Source organism: Thalia democratica, unplaced genomic scaffold, assembly GCF_965202585.1.
Source record: "Thalia democratica unplaced genomic scaffold, ktThaDemo2.hap1.1 HAP1_SCAFFOLD_78, whole genome shotgun sequence".
NCBI classification, from domain to species: domain Eukaryota; kingdom Metazoa; phylum Chordata; class Thaliacea; order Salpida; family Salpidae; genus Thalia; species Thalia democratica.
Window position 1 is genome coordinate 87,344 of NW_028139255.1, and position 19,176 is coordinate 106,519.

General features: G+C 25.5%; 1 protein-coding gene across 1 annotated transcript; it reads left to right on the plus strand.

The window, feature by feature from the left end:
• The first annotated feature begins 14,630 nt into the window (after window positions 1-14,630).
• Window positions 14,631-17,038, plus strand: LOC145845554 (uncharacterized). Its single transcript, XM_082952746.1, has 2 exons — window positions 14,631-15,121; window positions 16,948-17,038. Exons 1-2 carry the CDS (start codon window positions 14,631-14,633, stop codon window positions 17,036-17,038), a joined length of 582 nt encoding a protein of 193 aa, XP_082808872.1.
• The last annotated feature ends 2,138 nt before the right edge of the window (window positions 17,039-19,176 follow it).

Consider the following 19,176-nt stretch of genomic DNA (forward strand, 5'->3'; position numbering starts at 1 on the left):
AGGCGTCGCTAGGGGTGGAGCATTAGAACAGTTGCTCCACTTAAAAAATATAAAAAACCTTATATAGTATTATAAAACTTTTAAAATTATTATTTTTAGAATAAAGTGTTGTTCAATAAACAATTTTTGTAGTTGTAGTATTTGTATTTCGTTAAATTAGTTTTAAGAAATATCAAATTAAGAGATTTTTTAAATACTTGAAGTAAACTTTCCGCATACCACGCGTTACACTGGTTGGCATTTAAACAAACAAATAAATTAACCGTTCGATAAACTAAACACATATGAAAGATCAACTTTAAAGGTTTCTTGTTTAGTCATTTAATTTAGTATATTAAAACTGTCTAAATAGCATGATTTGTTATACGAGCACAAAGTATAATTACACAGGACAGTACTTTCAGAACTAACATTAGTAGAGAGTTTGACAAGTCAACAATTAAATGCAGTGTTTCAAATGCTTACACTAGATACTTTGATACTGGCGGAACTAATTCATCATCGGAAATTATTAATATTTACTGTTAGTTTTTTATACTTACAGCTTAAGAAGTTAAGGTTACTCAAAACTAAAACATTTTTATACTTTTTTAAGTATATCAGTTATAAATATGATATTGTGCTCTCTAATAAGTTTTATAAGCATAGACTGATTTTGTTTTTGTTTTTAACTTAAGTATGTACAACGTTAATATAAAGACATATTAGTAATTACAGTTACAAAAAAAATGTTTTTTTTTCTCCAAAGACTTTGTAAGACTTACGAAGTTAAGTAAAGTATTTGCGTACAACTATGTTTTTTGACGGGCTTTGGTTGTTCTAATCTATAAGATTTAAGGCGTTTTGTTTTTATACTTGTTACGTTTTATCTGAAATATGATATGCTACAACTTTAGTCATGTGTAGTGAAAATAAACATTTTTAAAGACTATTGTTGTATATTTGCTATACAAATACCGAAAGTTCATTACAGTAAAATTTTAGAGTTTAAAAACTTAGAAACTTAACAATTCTTTACATATATATTTTCTTTTATTGTAAAAAAAAATCAGAAACTACCTTCAGTTGTTTAATGTTATTATTTCAGACCATCCACAAAAAATTTTGAAAGACAATTCAAACTTAACAAACTGCTTTATATACAAAGACTTGCAAATTGCTTGTATAATTAAATTTACTTGTAACCCAAAAGCTGAAAATTTTGAAATCAAAAAGGGTTAGTTTAGTTATTTATAACTTTTATAAATTAAAAATGCTCAGCATTCACAAAATATTTACAGGTGATGAATTTGTTACTAAAGAATTTGAAATTAGTTCAACTTTTGATCTATCAAAGAACATACAGACTGTAAACATTGTAAGGCACAGTGTTAGTTTTCTTAATGACATATTATTAAGTTTTGTATTGTTTTTTATACAGTTTTAATCAAAAAGTAAAAAAACGCTTTTAATATATGCAAAAACATTTATGTTTATAATATTTTATATAAAATCATAAAGAAAATTTTACATAAAAATAAAAAAATACATAAAAAGTATGCATATAAAATTTACATTTTTTTTAGTTTCTTATAGCTTTTTCTTGTTTAATTGACCGAAACTTATTTAAAACAAAAAACTAGGTGCAGTTACCCAAAACTGAAGGTAATACACTATTAGTACAGTCGGAAACTTATAACGAATTACCAGATTTAGAAATAAGTTTTACATTTAAAAACATACCAACCGAAGTTGTTATTGTAAAAAAGAGTTCAAATATTGCTGTTGTATCGAGTTGTTCTTTGTTAGCAACAGTTATTGTTGCAGTTTCTGTTATGTTCTATATTCGTAGAAGAAACCTATTTTAAAGTTAGTTATTATAAAAAAAGCTTCTAAAAATTTAAACAAAACATTTGAGTGTTTTTTAAAAAGTTTTGACGTTCGGTTTTAAAAAATTCTATGTAGTATTTTTGTCAATAAACAAACACTGTGAGCAATAAAGTTTAACGATGTTTAAAACATAAAAAATATTTAAATTTCGCTTTCGCTTTTATTTCGTTATAAAAGTTCACGATATAATAAATTAACCTTTTAAAGTAAACAAACAGAAAATAAATGTTTAAAATTTTTGTATTTGTACTTTTTTGTTTTTCTGTTTGACTTTACAAACTTCAACAACATTAAAAAAATTTAAGTGTTTTTATATAGATGATTTTGATATCATTATAAAATTGAATTCAATTATTCTTCACATTTATTTTAAACTTAATATTTATTTACAAAGTACTTTATTGTCTAGAATTCTTATTAAAAGCAAAACCTTAAATATGATAATAATAATAATAATAATAATAATAATAACAATAATAATAATAATAATAATAATAATAATAATAATAATAATAATAATAATAATAATAATAATAATAATAATAATAATAATAATAATAATAATAATAATAATGTCATTAGTCTTGCAACATTAAAAACAATTAATATTTTATCTCTTACTCCTAATGAGTCGTATGATGACATTTTGTTACAGTTCTTATAAATATACTAACATAGTAGGTAGTTAATAAGTGTTTAAGTAATTCTAGTTTCGAAAAAAAATTACGTCAAGTTTTTTATAGTAAAAAATATATAAAAACAAATAAAAAAAAAATATTAAACTACTATATTTTTAAGCCACTTAACATTTTTCAAAGGTTAATATGTCATAGACCTTAACTCAAAATCTAAATACGATTAAATGTTTAACGAGTTATGATACTACCTGAATGTTTACATTTTATATATTGTTACAATTTAGATACTCAATTTTAATATATTATTTAACTTTATATTGCGAATTATATTAAATGCTTATTTTAAAAATAACAAAAACTTGTACAGCTCAAAGTAAATTAGCAACGGAAACATTTGAGAACTCAAAAAAAAATAACTCGGACTCATTATCTAATGGTTAGCTTTTTTAAGTACATATATACAATACATATAAAAGTATATACAGTTCAACAAAATATTTATCTGATTTGCAACTATACTTATGATTCTTTTTTGATCAAATTTTCAAAAATTTACTTGAGATTTTTTATTAAATGTTTTAACAAACTAAATTCAATTATTTCTAACTTTAATTGAAATATTCTTTTCACAAAGATGTCAACGACATATACTATGTTTTACCGACGAACACAAGACAAAGCAGTTGTTATGATAGAACAATACATCTAAATGCAGGTTTTTAATTACTTAGATACCTATTTAAACCTATCTTGTTATTAAGTCATCTTATTGAACAACCCTTTTATGTAAAAAATTCAAAAAAATTATAGTAAAGAATGTAAGTTTAGACTTTTTTCTATTGGACGTTTTATACTATCATATTTTATATTATCACTAATCTGTTGTTTGTACTATAGTATAGATGTGTAAAGTAAAATTCTACTCAGTAATCTAAATAGAGGTGGTATTTAAACTTAATTTGTTTTTAAATATTTTCACAGATATTGGAGACAGTCAAAGCGAGCATATTTACTATGAAATAGATGACTAATCTTTATATATTACACGGTTTTTAATCTTTTTAATTCTACTAAAACTCAACTTAGAAAACAAAATTATTTATGTTCATTTACTTTGATTTTAATTCATGCTTTGCCGTCACATGATTTAACAATCTAAATGAGATAGTTATTTTTTAACAAAAAGGTTTTAGTATAATATTTGGAAATTGTACTCTTTAACTTTCTTTGTTAGTCAAAATTTGGTTTTTATAAATTTTTGCAAACAAATTATTATTTTTTTTTTAGTTTTTGATAAAACTTTATTAACATAAACAAAATTAATTAATTTTAATTTATATATCACAAAAAAATATTAATGATGGTTTCTTACAAACTTTATGGTATAGTATATACATAAATAAAGCTCCATTAAACAGTGCTTTCAAATTGATATATATATTAAATTAATAAACTTTAATAGAATTAGTAGTTTAGTAAATTAAAATTGAATATTTTTTTATTTAAATTCAAGAGGTTTTATTAGCAATATTTCTATAATAAAAAATACTGTATAAAAAATTAATTTTTACAATTTTTGTTTTAAGTATAAAAGAAGTAGCAATTAAAAAATTAACTTTAAGTACACTCTTAGTAAAAAAGACTGCATTAAGAAATCAATGCAGTAACTATTAAATATTATTTATCTAACAATTGTCAACTTAAGCTTACGCCGTTTCACCTAGAAGGATCTTCAGAGTTAATGGAGTAACTAGATATATCTCAAAATTTTTGTTTTAAAATACAGTATCTCATAACAAAATATCTAAAGAAGAAAAAAAAAACATTGACATTACTTAAGTGAAAATAACTACTATCATAAAAATTAGAAAATGTAACTTTATGAAAACACGTGCTTTATTATAACTTAATCATCATTTAAATAAAAGAACCCAGGTTTTCATTAATTTTTTTTTATTGAAAATAGAATAAACAACTTTGATAGATGAAATTATACCATTTTTTTATTATTCTAATGTTAATCTATGAAGTAAAATTAGTAATGTTATAAAAAAACGAGTAATAAAGCTCAAAGACTCTGCTATTAATTTTAAAATATTTTCAGTTACATTCTCAACTTATTGCAAACGTTCTTTTAATGGAAGATTCATTTTACTGCTAATAACGTTTTCTATTGCATGCTGTGACTTTCTTGATAAAAAGTCACTTTTAAAATAAAAGAAACTTTTATATATCAAGCGGTTTTAACTATCATAAATTTTGGTACAAATGTCAAAACTGCACATACATGACGACATCTACTGTAATTAGAGTCCATAAAAATTTTATTCGGCAAAGTTGTAATACTTCTTTATTGATATCCTCCCGAATAACTTATAGTTAATTTGCTATTTTTCAAAAGGTTACCCAACATGCAACTTTAATTTGTTAATGTTAAATTAATAAACTTTATATGCAAATTAATTAAATCTGGATTTTCTAAAACGAGCAACATCGCTCTTTGTATCAATTTTAGCTACAAGATTGTGTTGAATAGTATAGTACATGAAAAATTATATGGGCAGTTAACTAATAAATGGGCACCATACAACAAACGGCATTAATTTTTTATCCGATCCGATTATGAAAAAAATTATGGGAAACTTTGTTATATGTTAATGACAAAGCTGTTCAGCTAATTTTATTTAGGTTTGCTGTTTTTGATAAAATGTTTTGGAAGCTGAAAAGTGTATGTTTGTAAGTGCATTTATTTTTTATCTGATCCGATTATGAAAAAAATTATGGGAAACTTTGTTATATGTTAATGACAAAGCTGTTCAGCTAATTCTACTTAGGTTTGCTGTTCTTGATAAAATGTTTTGGAAGCTGAAAAGTGTATGTTAAAGAATGTTTTTATAAAATTATAATTACCTAGTTTCAAACTTTTACTCGTATTTACTTTTGTATTTCTACCACCTGGTTAGAACAGTGGTCTAGACGCGAAAATAACTCTAGACTATGCTGAGTAGTAAAAAATACTGATTAATTAATTGATACTTTTTTCAACAATTCTCTACTTCTTATTAATAAACAGTTATATAAAAGAGACCGGAAAGAGACCTGGCGTTTTTACTTTGTTCAAATTTTTAAGATTGATTTGAACTTTTCTGTTTATTAACTTCTGCAAATAACCATTTTTTTAATAGTAACTTTTATGAAACAAAACTTCTCGTGAGCAAGGACTGTCTGAAAGTTTTGGTCAGATTTTATAGAACAAAACGAATTAAAGTTTAAATAGTTCCCAGTGAAATAAATATTCTGAAAACGCAAATCAAAAACTGATTATAAGAAATTTGACATTCAAAAACAAAATTGCTTATTACTCTCTACTTTCAGTGTAAATTTAATTGCTTTGATCAAAATTATATAAAAAACAATATTTATTCTAAAAACAAACAGTCGTTAATCCATCATAAATACCTTTTAGAACTAACTTCGTTTTTCTCTTTAGCTTGACAAAATTGTACAAGTACTAATATACGAATTTTTACTGGTTTTTGTTGTTGAATCACGTTTTAGTCTCGTTGTAAGTTCCGCAACTTATGTTAATTTTCTATACAGAAAAAGATTAACTCTATACCAATCAAAAGCTCTCAAAGTTTGTTTTACTGGTAGGCTAAAAGTCCTTTGACTAGAATACAACGCCTTACTTACAAAAAACACATAACGAAAACTTAACACTAATGAAAATTGTAATTAAGAAAAGTAGTATAAATTTAAAATGTTTATTTTTTGTGTGGTGTTTATTCTTTTTGACTAACATTTTAGTTCTTCTTTAAAATTCCAACAGAGGCAACAGAGGTTTTCTGAGGAGTTTTAGCCTGTTCTCTCCTTAGAGATTGCTTTAAATGATTGCACTTAAAAGAGCAACAGAAGATACTTTTGATATTTGAAAAAAAAAACCATAAAAACTTATTAACTTAAAGGAAGCTATGTCTGCTTGCTCTAAAATATTAGAAAAAAATGTGTGCTTAATTTCAATCTAAATTAGATACTTAATTTAATGTTTCGGTGTAACTTTTATACAGGTTAAGTTGTTTTTTTCTTTTTTTCTTCTGTAACTTTTACCCCTAATCCTTACCCTTGGTCAGTAGTTGTTTATCACCTTTTTATTTCTTTTAGTAAAAATAATGATTGTTTTTGAATGATTTTTATAATTTTTTTTTAACTGTTACTGTTACTCCTATCCTTTTCCCTCGGTCGGTAATTTCAATATTTTTTTATCACTATTTTTTTTTACAGATTTCGTATACTCTTGTTTAGAAATGACCTTCCGTGCAAAAGTATCTTCAATAATATTTGACCCGTCCTAATTGTAAACACTTAATTCAAATGCTAAACTCTAAGCAATATTTAGTCTATTTATCTTCAATCTTAATCTAGAATGAACTTTTGCTAACAATATCCAAGTAGAAAAACTCAATATAAGACTAATTTTTGTATTAGCTTCTTAGTTCAGTGCACTTAAGCTAAATTTATATCTAAAAATCTAAACTAGAGTTTTCAAAAGTTAATTTTCTAAAACAAAAAAAATAGTGAGCTTAAACAAATTAAATGAAGAACAATTAAGCTGGCTGGTATAATCATGTATAACTTACTTACTAACCAGCAGTTTTATACTAATCTAAACAAAGCTATTAGGTAAAAAATAACTTTAATCAAAAATATATTGGCAAGTATTAAGCTTGTTTAGATCAACCATAAAGTTTATTGTTTTAAATTTCACGCTTTAATAATTCTATACTTTAGTGACGTCACGTTTAATTACCAGCAAAACCTAGTTTCGCGCAAAATTTTATAATTTAAATTATTTTTCAGAAGTTAAGTTCTCTACCATGTAGCAGTTAGCTAATTATTTTTAGCAAGGTGTAAACCTTGCAGATTTTTATTGAATTAAAGACACGTTGAATTAAAATTACAATTTTAGTTTGTTCCATTTAAGCCCTGGCTTTTGTTTTACAAAAAAGCACAAGAGTCGGCAGGTGTTTGATATTCAAAATTTTGAAAATAATAGTTTTCAGTTTTAGATATAACGTTACTATTTTTTACACTCAAATGAAGTTTTTCAAGATCAACCCACATTTTTAACCTTTATTAGCTCATTCAAAAAATTTAAACTTTTTTTCCAACTATTTAATTTTAGTGACAAAAACTTAAACTAACGGAATTTATACAGACAAAAGATCTTTTTACATTGTTTTTGTGGAAAACACTTAAAAGTATTTTTTGGTCATTCCTGATTTTAAAATCATTTTAAAAATAATCTCTATTACAAGCGCTTTTTATCTATATCAACAGATTTTTTAAACATTGTGAAGAATTTGTTCACGCTTTGCTTTTAGTTGATCTTGAACTTTTTTGTTTTGAAATATTTACGCTATCGTCGTCCTGATGAACCGCCTTGGTCTGCTGGCCATACGGTCACTTTGCGAAGACTCTTCCGCATTCCATTCATTTTTTTTTGCTTAACAGAATATTTTCAAGCCCTATCCATGTTTTTATTAAACTTAATTACTTTATTAAAAAACTAATTTAAATGTTTAAATCACAATTTCTTAAATACTTGAGTTCTAACAAAGTTTCTGCTCAGGCTTTAACTTTCAAATTAATAAGTTTAACTGGTCAACTGTTAACTTTTTCTCGTAAATTTCGTTCAAGTTTTAGTTTAACTTTTAGTTCTAATTAGGTTGAAGTTTAACTAATAATTAGTTGCTATAGTTTTAATTGAAAAACTGATATTTAAACAGCTAGTGGTTGCAAAAATTTATGAAGTTATTACACTAAATTTAAATTTTGTAATTTTTAATTTAAATTTTAAATAAACTGGAATACTTACAAAGCATTACTTAAACCAGTATCATAAATTAACACTTAGCTCAATAACTATAATGCAAAACTTAAATTAAGGTATATTTTTGTGTTTATTAAATTCTTTTGAGATATTTTGAAGCATACTCAGTTACGGTCAAAGACCTCTTCAGTGCTTATTTGATATAAATAGATTCTGCTTTAAAATATCTTGAAAGAATTTAATAAATATAATTTCTCCTCTAGAAGTTGAGATCTTTTTATTGGTTTTCAAAAAATCAAAACATATAATAGTATATTTTGTGTTTTTATTTATTTAGATATCTCACTAATATCAAAACATTTTTGTATCTATTTCGGTCGAGTTATTAAAACTAAAACAAAACTAAAATTAATCTAGTTTTCACAAACTTTTACGTCTTCATTATGTAAAGCTTTTATGAATAAATAGTTAAAGTTAAATGTGTAACATAAAGCAATTTACAAAATATTTATTCATTAAAGTTTGTATTTAACAATGAGTGATTAAATTATTATGTGGAAATTTCAAAATGTTGGTTTTATTAAGTTTACACATTTCATAAATGCTTCATACTAGGGGTGAGCAAAGTTTTTAGCCGAAGTGCCAGTTTTTTAAAAGTTTAGTCGGGCAGAAGGATTTTGTGATTATCCACTCCCCGAAATTTACTCAACTATCATTTTTACAAAACATTAGCATTTTGATAACATCTAGTGTAAGTTTTAAGTCTTCTGTAAATTGTCCTCAAGCCGTTCTGTTTTTCAGTTCAAACCCCTGAATATCTAGCGTAAATTAAGAAAAAATATTTGTTTGGCGGGCCAGGTTTACATAGTCGGGGGCTAGATTTAATTTATCATTATTTTTTATTATAAACATTACTGTTATTTTTTTTAGATACTTTTTGCTATAGGGATATTAAAAAAAGTTCTCGACTTTATAATAAAGACAATTATCAACTTAAATTTTTAAAATTTGTTGTCAAAACAATGTTCTATTTGTTATAAACAATTCAAAAGAGATCCTCAGTTGATTAAAAAATTTTATTTAAATATGATTTGTTAAATTATAGCAAAATACGTTTAGCTCTAAAATTGAAGCTAAAATGTTTAGTATGTTAGCAAGTAAAATTTCTACCGTTTCATTTAAAATTTCTCACGTTTGAATAATTCCATACTTTAGTTTTGTTTATAGTGGCAATATTCTATTCTATGTAAAAAAATCTTGACAAGTTAGTTTTCCTCATGCATTTTCTTACCTTATCGTTAAAGATTGTGATTATCTTGAAGATTACTTGTTTAGCAGGCCTTGTGTCTACATCCGCGGGCGACAACTTTCTGCCCATTGATTAAAAAATTGGTTTTATATACATTACAATTTTATTTTGTTTTAAAGTTTGCGTGGTTGTTAACCTAAAAAATTAAATCTAATATTAACATTTTTTAGCTTATAAAATTAAATGCAATTAATAAAACTGATACAGTTTATAAAATTTTTACAAAAACGTTAATTCTGATTTTTTTAAATCTGACATCTGGTTGTAATTTTATACCTAAGCGCTAGATTTGCCATACTGATATTCATTATTATTTGTTGAACATGTGCTAAGTTAATTTAGTATATCATATTTCAAAAACAAAATCTCTCATTTTTAGATCGCATTTTTTTCACGCTTGAGTACTTCTACGTTTTAGTGACGTCACGCTTAATTAGCAGCAAAACTTAGTTTCACACGAAAATACTTATTTAAAACAATAGGACTGTTTTTAACTTGAAGTTTTACCTATCTTTCAGGTAGAAACCGTTTGGAGCAAGGTGTAAGCCCTGCAAAATAAAATTATAAATCTAAACTTTGCAAGTTCATGGTTTGATTTCCAATGTGGAAAACATCAGCCCTTCAAAATTTAAGTAAAATAAATAGGTAGTTTACTGATATTTACTTTGGCAACTATTTTCGAATTTCTTCAAAGTGGGCGATTATGAAGATACGGTAGACCTAAACTAAAAACAAAATTTATGGACGTTAAAGCTGTAAGTCTTTGTTGTAGCTTATATACTCGATTTAGATTTGCTTCATGCTAAAAACTATTTTTTAATAGATTTTTTGTATATATGTTGAGAATCGGTCTTTAATTTTTTTAGTATTTTACTGGTATTGAAAACTTTATTACAGACTTTAATTTATGGAAAACATTAAACTATTGTCCAATCACAATCAGAAATTACTTCAAAACTCAAATGAAACAACTGAAGAAAACTGCAAATTATGCAATTGTAGATCAAAAATAATTTTCCAGTTAAAGGTGAATGTCTTACTAAAGGAGTCATTTATAAAGCAACAGTTATACATAACAAAAAAGAACATATTTACATTGGTTCAACTGGAAGACAATTCAAAAGTAGATTTAACCATCATACGCAATCCTTTAAAAATGTAAAGAAGAAAGAAAGCACAAGATTAAGTAGAATCATTCACAAAATTAAAAATTGCAACCCTGATTGGAGAGAAATGATAAAATGGGAAATTATTCATCGCAGTAACCAAAATAAGCCTAGTAAAATTTGCACCTTATGTAATTTGGAGAGACTCGAAATTGCATTTGCAGACAACAACAAACTTTTAAACTTGAGATCAGAATTGGTGGGAAAATGTAGACATTTTACAAAATTTTATTTAAAGTCTTAATTTACTAAATTTAAGTTTAATCTACCTTTGTTTTCATTATGTAGTTTTGTTTTGTCGTTTGATTTTTGTTATAATTGTATTTACGTTATTTATTATTTATCTTGCTGAATATTACTAAAATTTAATTAATTAACCAATCACCTAATCAACTAATTACTTATCTAAAACTATATAAAATGTTTGTCCATTGCAACTTGTTAGTTTGTTTACTTTTTTACTTGTGATCATCGCACTAGCGTGAAACAATTGTTAAGTAATAAACATTTTAACAATTTAACTTTTATTATAATTGTATAAAGGCTCCTTAATTGTGAAGCTCTTTAAAAATTTATTGTTAAAACTTGAATATAAAATATTAAACTATTCAAGAATTTTGTGCTGTTTTATCAGTTTTTAGTACTTATTGTTGCTATTTGCAGTTGCTAAGTTAAATTTCTATGCAGTTACAAAAATGGAAAGTTTAAAAGTTTTCAAATGAATATCCAGCTCTTCACAAAACAAAAGCCTTTAACTTTTGTTTTCCGTGGGGCCAAAAGTTAAATGGCTATTTCGAAACGAACTCTATGAAAAAACACATACCAATATTTAAATACTGTTGAAGATTTTAATAAGGTTACTATAAATCATACTGGTTTGTTTCTTATTTGATGTCTATTATTTACAACTGAAATTAAATTCTTTTTCGGAAATTACCAACGGAGGTAAGATAATTTTTTTAAGATATTTTTGCCCGTTCATTCAAAAATAAACTTTAAAAATAATACTACATGCATTACGAAAGAAGACTCCTTGCAACAATTAAACTCATATCTAGCAATAAAGGAGGCCGATTATCCTTAGCCATGTAGTGTTCGAATTTTGAATATAAGCAAAGACTCCTTTGAGTAGATTGTAAATATTTAACTTAAATTCTAACTTTAAAGCAAGTTTCAATCTTTTAACCATTTTTATAAATCTAAAATTAATGTTTGCTTAAAACTTCAAGGTAGATAAAGTGCAATACGAAACTATATCTTAAGTACTTTAATTAAAGCTTGCATTTAGAAATGTATTATAGTTGATTGTTAAAAGGTACTATGTATATATGTTTCCTAAAAAAGAAATATTAACGAAGTTGTACAATACTGGACCACCAAAAAAAACTTTCTAAGCTGAAATAACCGCATAAAGCTTTAATAGTCAACAGCAGTTTTATGCTGGAATTATCAAAAATCATTTTAAGAAGTTTATTAGCAGGTTAAAAAAAGACCGTAAAACCTACTTTTTTATTTATCAATTACTTTCACGCTTGAATAATTGAATAGTTCTTTACTTAAGTGATGTCTAATTAGCAGCAAAACCGAGTTTCAGGTAAGAAAATATATGTAAAAATATTTTCAAACATCAAATACTTTCAGTATAGCGGCAAGGTGTATACCCAGCAAAACTATATTTAATTTTTAACTAAAGACAAGTTTTATAGATATTAATTCATCAGTCTATTTCATTTAAATGCTGTTTAAAACCTTCGCATAGGGGTCGGCATGAATTCGAACTTTTTGAAAACAAAAATCCTCACGAGTCGTAGTTTTAGGTTTTTTACTAAACCAAAGGGTTTCTTAGACTTGAACTAAAAAGTTTTTTTTCATTTATTGGGTAAGTAAATGAAACTAAGAATATTTTTTAAGACAAAACATTTTAATTTTTCTGTATTTAGTAATTTTATAAGTAAAAAAGTTCAGATACAAAACAATACTATATAAAGTTTATGTATGAGTTTTAACAAAACTCTTGTTCAAGTTTTCACTGTAGTTCGATAAATTTTTAGCCTTTCTCACTAGTCAATATAACACTTTTAAACAAACTCATTTTCATGCAGCTAATTTTTCTTAAACAACTTATAAACTAAATGATAATAAGTTTTAAAACATGTTGAATAGTTAAATTTTAAGTAAAAAACAACTTGTGAGTATGTAGAAAATAATAACAAGTTTTAAAACGGTCTTATAAAGTTTCATTTTAACTAGAGTATTAAAAACAAAGTTTATATCAATAATTAAAACGTAATGCATCTGTTGAACTTTCATTTATCATTTTGATGGCTTCTTTAAATCTTTTTAATATGTTACTAAAGTATTTTTTATTTTTGAAGTATGTAGACAAAAACTGATTTAGTTTACAAAATTATAGTTTCGTTTGTTTGAAGATTAAAACATTTAATAAAGTATTTTAAGACGTTTTAAAGACGTTTCGTGCAAAAGTGTCTTCGCTCATATTTGACCCGTCCTCTAAGTGAACAACTTTAAAACACTTAACTTTTATGCTAAATTTTAAACTAATTTTAATGTTTTTTTTTGCCAGTGTAAATATAAAATGAATGTTTGCTAACAAAGTTCAAAAAAAAAGTTCAATGTAAAACTAGTTATTTATTTTAGGTTTTTCGTTTAGTTCACTTAAACTAAACTCCTATAAAAAAAGCTAAAATAGAATTTTCAAAAACTTATAAACATGTATGAAAAATATTTATAAAAATTAAAATTTTGAACTTTTACAAAATTGAAGAAAATAAGAAAGTTTAAGCTGGTATATTCATGTATAACTCACTTTACATAAAGCAGTTTTATCCTAAATTAAGCAAAGTTACTTAACAAAAAATAACTTCTTAAGAAAAATTAATCAGTAAGTATCGATTCAACCATATAGCGTACATTTCTTTCTATCAAATCTTTACGCTTTAATAACTCTATATTTTAGTGACGTCACGTTTAGTTAGCAGCAATCTCTTGTTTTTACTTAAAAGTATCAAATAAAAAGGAATTTTCATTATTTAAATTTTCCAGGATATAAAATCTGAACAAATTTTTGTAGCAAGGTGTAAACTCTGCAATGTATAAATACTTTATTAAATTAATGGCAGGTTATATAACGAATTACAAATTAGTTTGTTTCATTTAAGGCTTGGTTTATTTTACAAGGGTCGGTAGGTACTTGTTATGCAAAATTTATAAAATAATAAATTCAGCAAATTATAGTTTTTGTAAGAGTATATATTCATACTTAAAAAAAAAAGGTTTAACTTATTTCTTTTCAAACTTCGTAGCATTATTTGAAGCAAGGTGTAAACCATGCATATAAAACTCATTATTTTGTCTATATTTTTTTTAACATTAGAACACAACTTAGTTAGTTTTGGCCTTCTTTTTTGTTTCAAACCTTAGCCCTAAGGTTGAAAGATACTTGATTGTCAGAGTCTAAATTTTGTAAATAGTAACACTTGGTTTTATTTACAAGTTTACCTTATTTGTTTTTTTAGAAGAAGTTTTTCAAGAGGATTCCGAAAACAAATATATTAGCTTATTTGAATAACTTATTAAAATATCAAAATATACCATACAAACTTTATACTTAAATATATAAAATTTTAGCTTCAGCTTTGCAGTTTATTAATTTTTAAGCGTTTTTAGTCAACCGTTAACTTTTACTCGAAACTAAAAATTTCAGTTTCAACCAGTTGTGATAGTTGTCATAAACTTATTAAATATCAGCTTTTTGTTATACAAATTTAGTTTTCCATGATAATAATATCGGTATATCAATGGGGTCGCCACTTGGTCCTATTCTCTCAAACATTTTTGTTGGTTTCCATGAACAACAACTCATAAAAGATATCTCTCCCATTTATTACAAACGTTATGTAGATGACACGTTTGCCATCTTTACAGACGATAAAGACAGAGATGAATTTCTATTAAAACTGAATAGCATGCATACAAACCTCGAATTTACTATGGAAACAGCAACTGAAAACAATTTAGCATTCTTAGATGTTATGGTCAACAGGGAGAATCAAATGTTCTATACGAACATTTTTAGAAAAAGTACCTTCAGTGGGGACTATGTCCCTTATAATTCATACAGTCCAATGAGACAAAAACTAAATCTAATCAGTTGCCTTACATATAGAGCAATGAAAATTTGTTCTGAAAAATATTTAGAAACAGAATTATCAAATGTGGAAAGAATCTTTGCGACTTTAGGTTACCCTTTAGACATAATAAAGAAAACAATACAAAAAACAAAGACAAGGTTTGAGTCAATAAAATTTGGTCCAAAAAAGTGTCCGGTATACCTTAAGTTGCCATACAATCAGAATACAGTTTTGCAGAATAATTTGAAGAAAATAGTAGAAAATGGCTATAGATCTGTTAATTTACGAATAGTATACTCAACCAATAAACTGTTTCAGATTAAAAACAAAGATAAATTACCCACCCTAAACACCAGCAATGTAATCTATAAATTTGTATGTTTATGCAAAAAAACATACGTGGGTAGAACGAGTAACAATTTGATTACAAGAATCAACCAACACATCCCAAAAAACTTTTTAAACAAGATTAAGTCATGTAACGAGGAAAAGAAATTTGATGATTTGGAAAAACTAAATAGTAGTTCAGCGATTGGCCAACACCTGATTACTAATCCTAAGTGTGTCGAAAACTATAAAGTGGACAACTTCAAAATTATATCAGTTGCTCGTAATGAATTTCACCTAAAAACTCTAGAAGCTATATACATTTTAAGCTTAAAGCCAGAACTCTGTAAACAAAAGAAATTTGTTTATTCGACCATTTTGTTTAATTCGTTGAACTTAAATTAGTTGATTAGTAAAGTTGTGTTACATTTATATTATTTCTGATTAAACGATTGCCTTAATTTGTTAATTTTTACTATTGTGTTAAATTTAATTTGTTTGCTTAAATACTTAGTTTTATCAGTTAATCATTATTTCAGCTTGTTTTGACACGAAAAAATACTGAAGAGCGTGTCCGAAAAGTACTTCTATTTTATATTTTGTTTGTTTGCAATAAACTTTAATGTAAAAAAAAATTGTGATTTTTATAATGGAAAAACCATTATTTCAACATGATAATAATGTTAATAATTGTAATTTATAAGATACATAACTAAACATTATTTGACATTAAAATAAATTCTTTCAAACAGTATAAACAAGACTCAATATTTAGAACAAAATATATTTCATGCTTCTTTCATCAGTTGTATACTAAGCAATAAAAATAAAGTTTTAAATCTAACTTATATAGTGGAAATGCAATCAACGTAATTAATAATAATAAAGCAAAGAGTAATTAACAATACATAAGTACTTCTAATTACAATGCAACTAAAAAATAATAAAATAATAAAACAGAGCAACAACTTATAAAACAATTTAAGAAAACAACGAAACAGTATAATCAAAATCTTTATGTTTACACAACTTAGGTTTTCTTAATAAAATACAAATAGCCTCAAGTTTAGTTAAATCCAAAATGTGAAAACAATTTTTAACAATTTTAAATCTTTTTAAATTATAATTACTAGCACAATCAAGGTTATTTACTAAGTGTTCAGAAATAGCAGATCTTTTTGAAGCATTTAATACTCTAATAAATTTAATTTTCTCATTACTCCTACAAAATTCATCAATACTTTTTGGATTATGTTCTTTTATTCTTATGTCAAATTGTCTTGAGGTCATCCCGACATAACTAGCTTCACAGAAGCAGTTAAACTGGTAAACTACCATACTTTGTTTAAATTCTGCTATCGGATCTTTTCCTCCAGGTCTGAACATTGGTTTCGATATAAATATAACAATCGGCTTGGCCGAATGATACGTCCTACTTACTAATTTACAAATCTCTCTTTCTAACACTCCTGAGTTCTTATTAACATAAGGCAATACTAAAGGAATCAAGCATTTCTCCGGCCCTACTGGTTTTATTTTGTTCAAACTATTAAGATGTTAATTTATAGTTTTGTTAACAAGTTCTTGTGGATAACCATTTTTATTTAATATCAATTTTATCTGTATCATTTCATCATCAATTAATTCTCTTGAACAGATCTTATGTGCTCGATGGCAAAGCGTTCTTATTAAATTTGTTTTTCTCTTCATGCTACAGAAAGAATGGAAGTTTAAGTAGTTACCAGTGAAAGTTTTCTTTCTAAAAACGGTTGTCAAAAATTTATTCTTGTGTCGTTTTACTAAAACATCAAGAAAAGCTAATTCATCATTGTTTTCCTTTTCTGAAGTAAATTTTATTGAAGAATGTGTTTTGTTCAGCACATTAAAAAGTTCATCTATCTCTTTCTCATCTTTTCCTAGTACAAAACAATCGTCGACATATCTATCATAAGTTACTTTGTATTTAGAGACCACCTTTCTTTCTATAAAGCCCATAAATATATTTGACAAAGTTGGCCCTAACGGGGAGCCCATGGCTATTCCATCATGTTGGTAATACATTTGTGAATTAAATGTAAATTGTACACCACTAGTGGATAACTTTAAAAGTTCACGAAAATTGTTTTTGCTTATTCTGGGTGTCTCAAGTCTATACAAAGTGTCAACACAAATATCCAATACTTCATCTAGCGGTACATTTGTGATGTACCTTCATCTTTTAACATCAAAGCTTTTGACATCAAAGGTTTCCATAAAAGTGTTATTTGCTTTTGACATCAAAGGATGCCATAAAAGTGTTATTTGAATTAATCTTTTTTATTTGATCAGCAAAAGAAAATGAGTCTTTTTAGCGTATAAGAGGAGAAATATTCCAATACCGGATAAAGTTGGTCATTTAGAAATTTTGCTAACTTATGTTGAGCAGAGTTCACCATGGATAGGATTGGTCTTAAAGGAACATCTTTTTTATGTATCTTTGGTAAGCCATACAATCTTGGAGTAATGGAACCAACAGGTTTGATCGAATTATAGATGTCTTCATTAATTTCTTTGGTAAAAAGTAGATTTTTAAGAACTTTAACAATTTCTATCTCAACTTTGTTAACATTATCAAACTTATTTGCTCGACCAAGAAATGTAAATTTGGTTGTGTCCTCAATAATCTTAAGCATTTTACTTATATAATCTGTTTTATCCAAAACTACACAACCATTACCTTTGTCGGGTTTAGAAATTATCACAGAGTCATCCTTTTTCAAGTTTTTAATTACATTTTTTATCTCAGATATATTTAATAAACCAATTTTATCTGGCTTAAGCTTGCAATAATTATGTGCTAATGCAGTAAGGTTAACCTTCGTTGCTATTTCTTCTGAATTTGATATAGGTTTCAGTTTACTAAGCTGTTTGTAGAACTTTTCAAAACCCAAGAAAACTGATTCTTTGTCAGGTTTTCTTGTCGGTAGGGAGAAATTAAGGCCTAAACTCAAGGCAAAACTTTCTTCTTTAGATAATTCTCTTTTAGATAAATTAAATACGCTACACATGGCAAGTTTTCCATATTTTAAAGCTATCAGTTTTTGTAGTTTGTTTTGGTTTTGTAAATACATAACACCAAGTTTTAAAACGATATCAAAAACTGTCATTTCACTAAAATATTGCATTTATTACTAACAAAACATCCAAACTCAGTAACTACAATCAAGTTTGTTTAAATTTATGTATTTTATTTAATTTAATTATCTGACTAAAACTAAAACTTTTTTGTAATAGTTGCAGTTAAGTTACTAAAACATATTTAGTTTTGACAAACAAAATATTTTTCTGTCGTTTCATTTTCATTTAAAAACAAGTATTATAAATAAATAGTTTTTATTTCTAAAATAAAGTCATGTTTTGTTTTTGGTTTTACAATAAGTAGTATTGTACATGCGTGTTTTTAAAATTATTAAACCAAAGTTTAAATATGTTGAATAATAACTAAACAGCTAAATGAGCTATAACGTAATATGGCACTAAATCTTAGATACAAAATAACCAGAGCCAATTGGATCATAAAAAATAAAACAAAATGTTAAAATGTACACTTTTTTGTAATATATTGTTTCAAATTATCACTCAATGGGAATTATCTTTTAGTGGTGTAAAAACTTTATACGTTGTTGATTACTTAGCAGTGATAAGTCTCTCTGCTTACTAACTATTTTTACTAACTCAAAGTTTAAAATACTTTTATATATGGAAAGTAGTCCAGAACATTGATTGGAACTTTGTGATGCAACTTTTACACAATGTTGACTTTCTGAAACATAGTTACACTACTTTAAAATCTAAAAAATTAAAAAAGAATACAGCATTAAGAAAAAGGGGAATAATAACTGTAAAT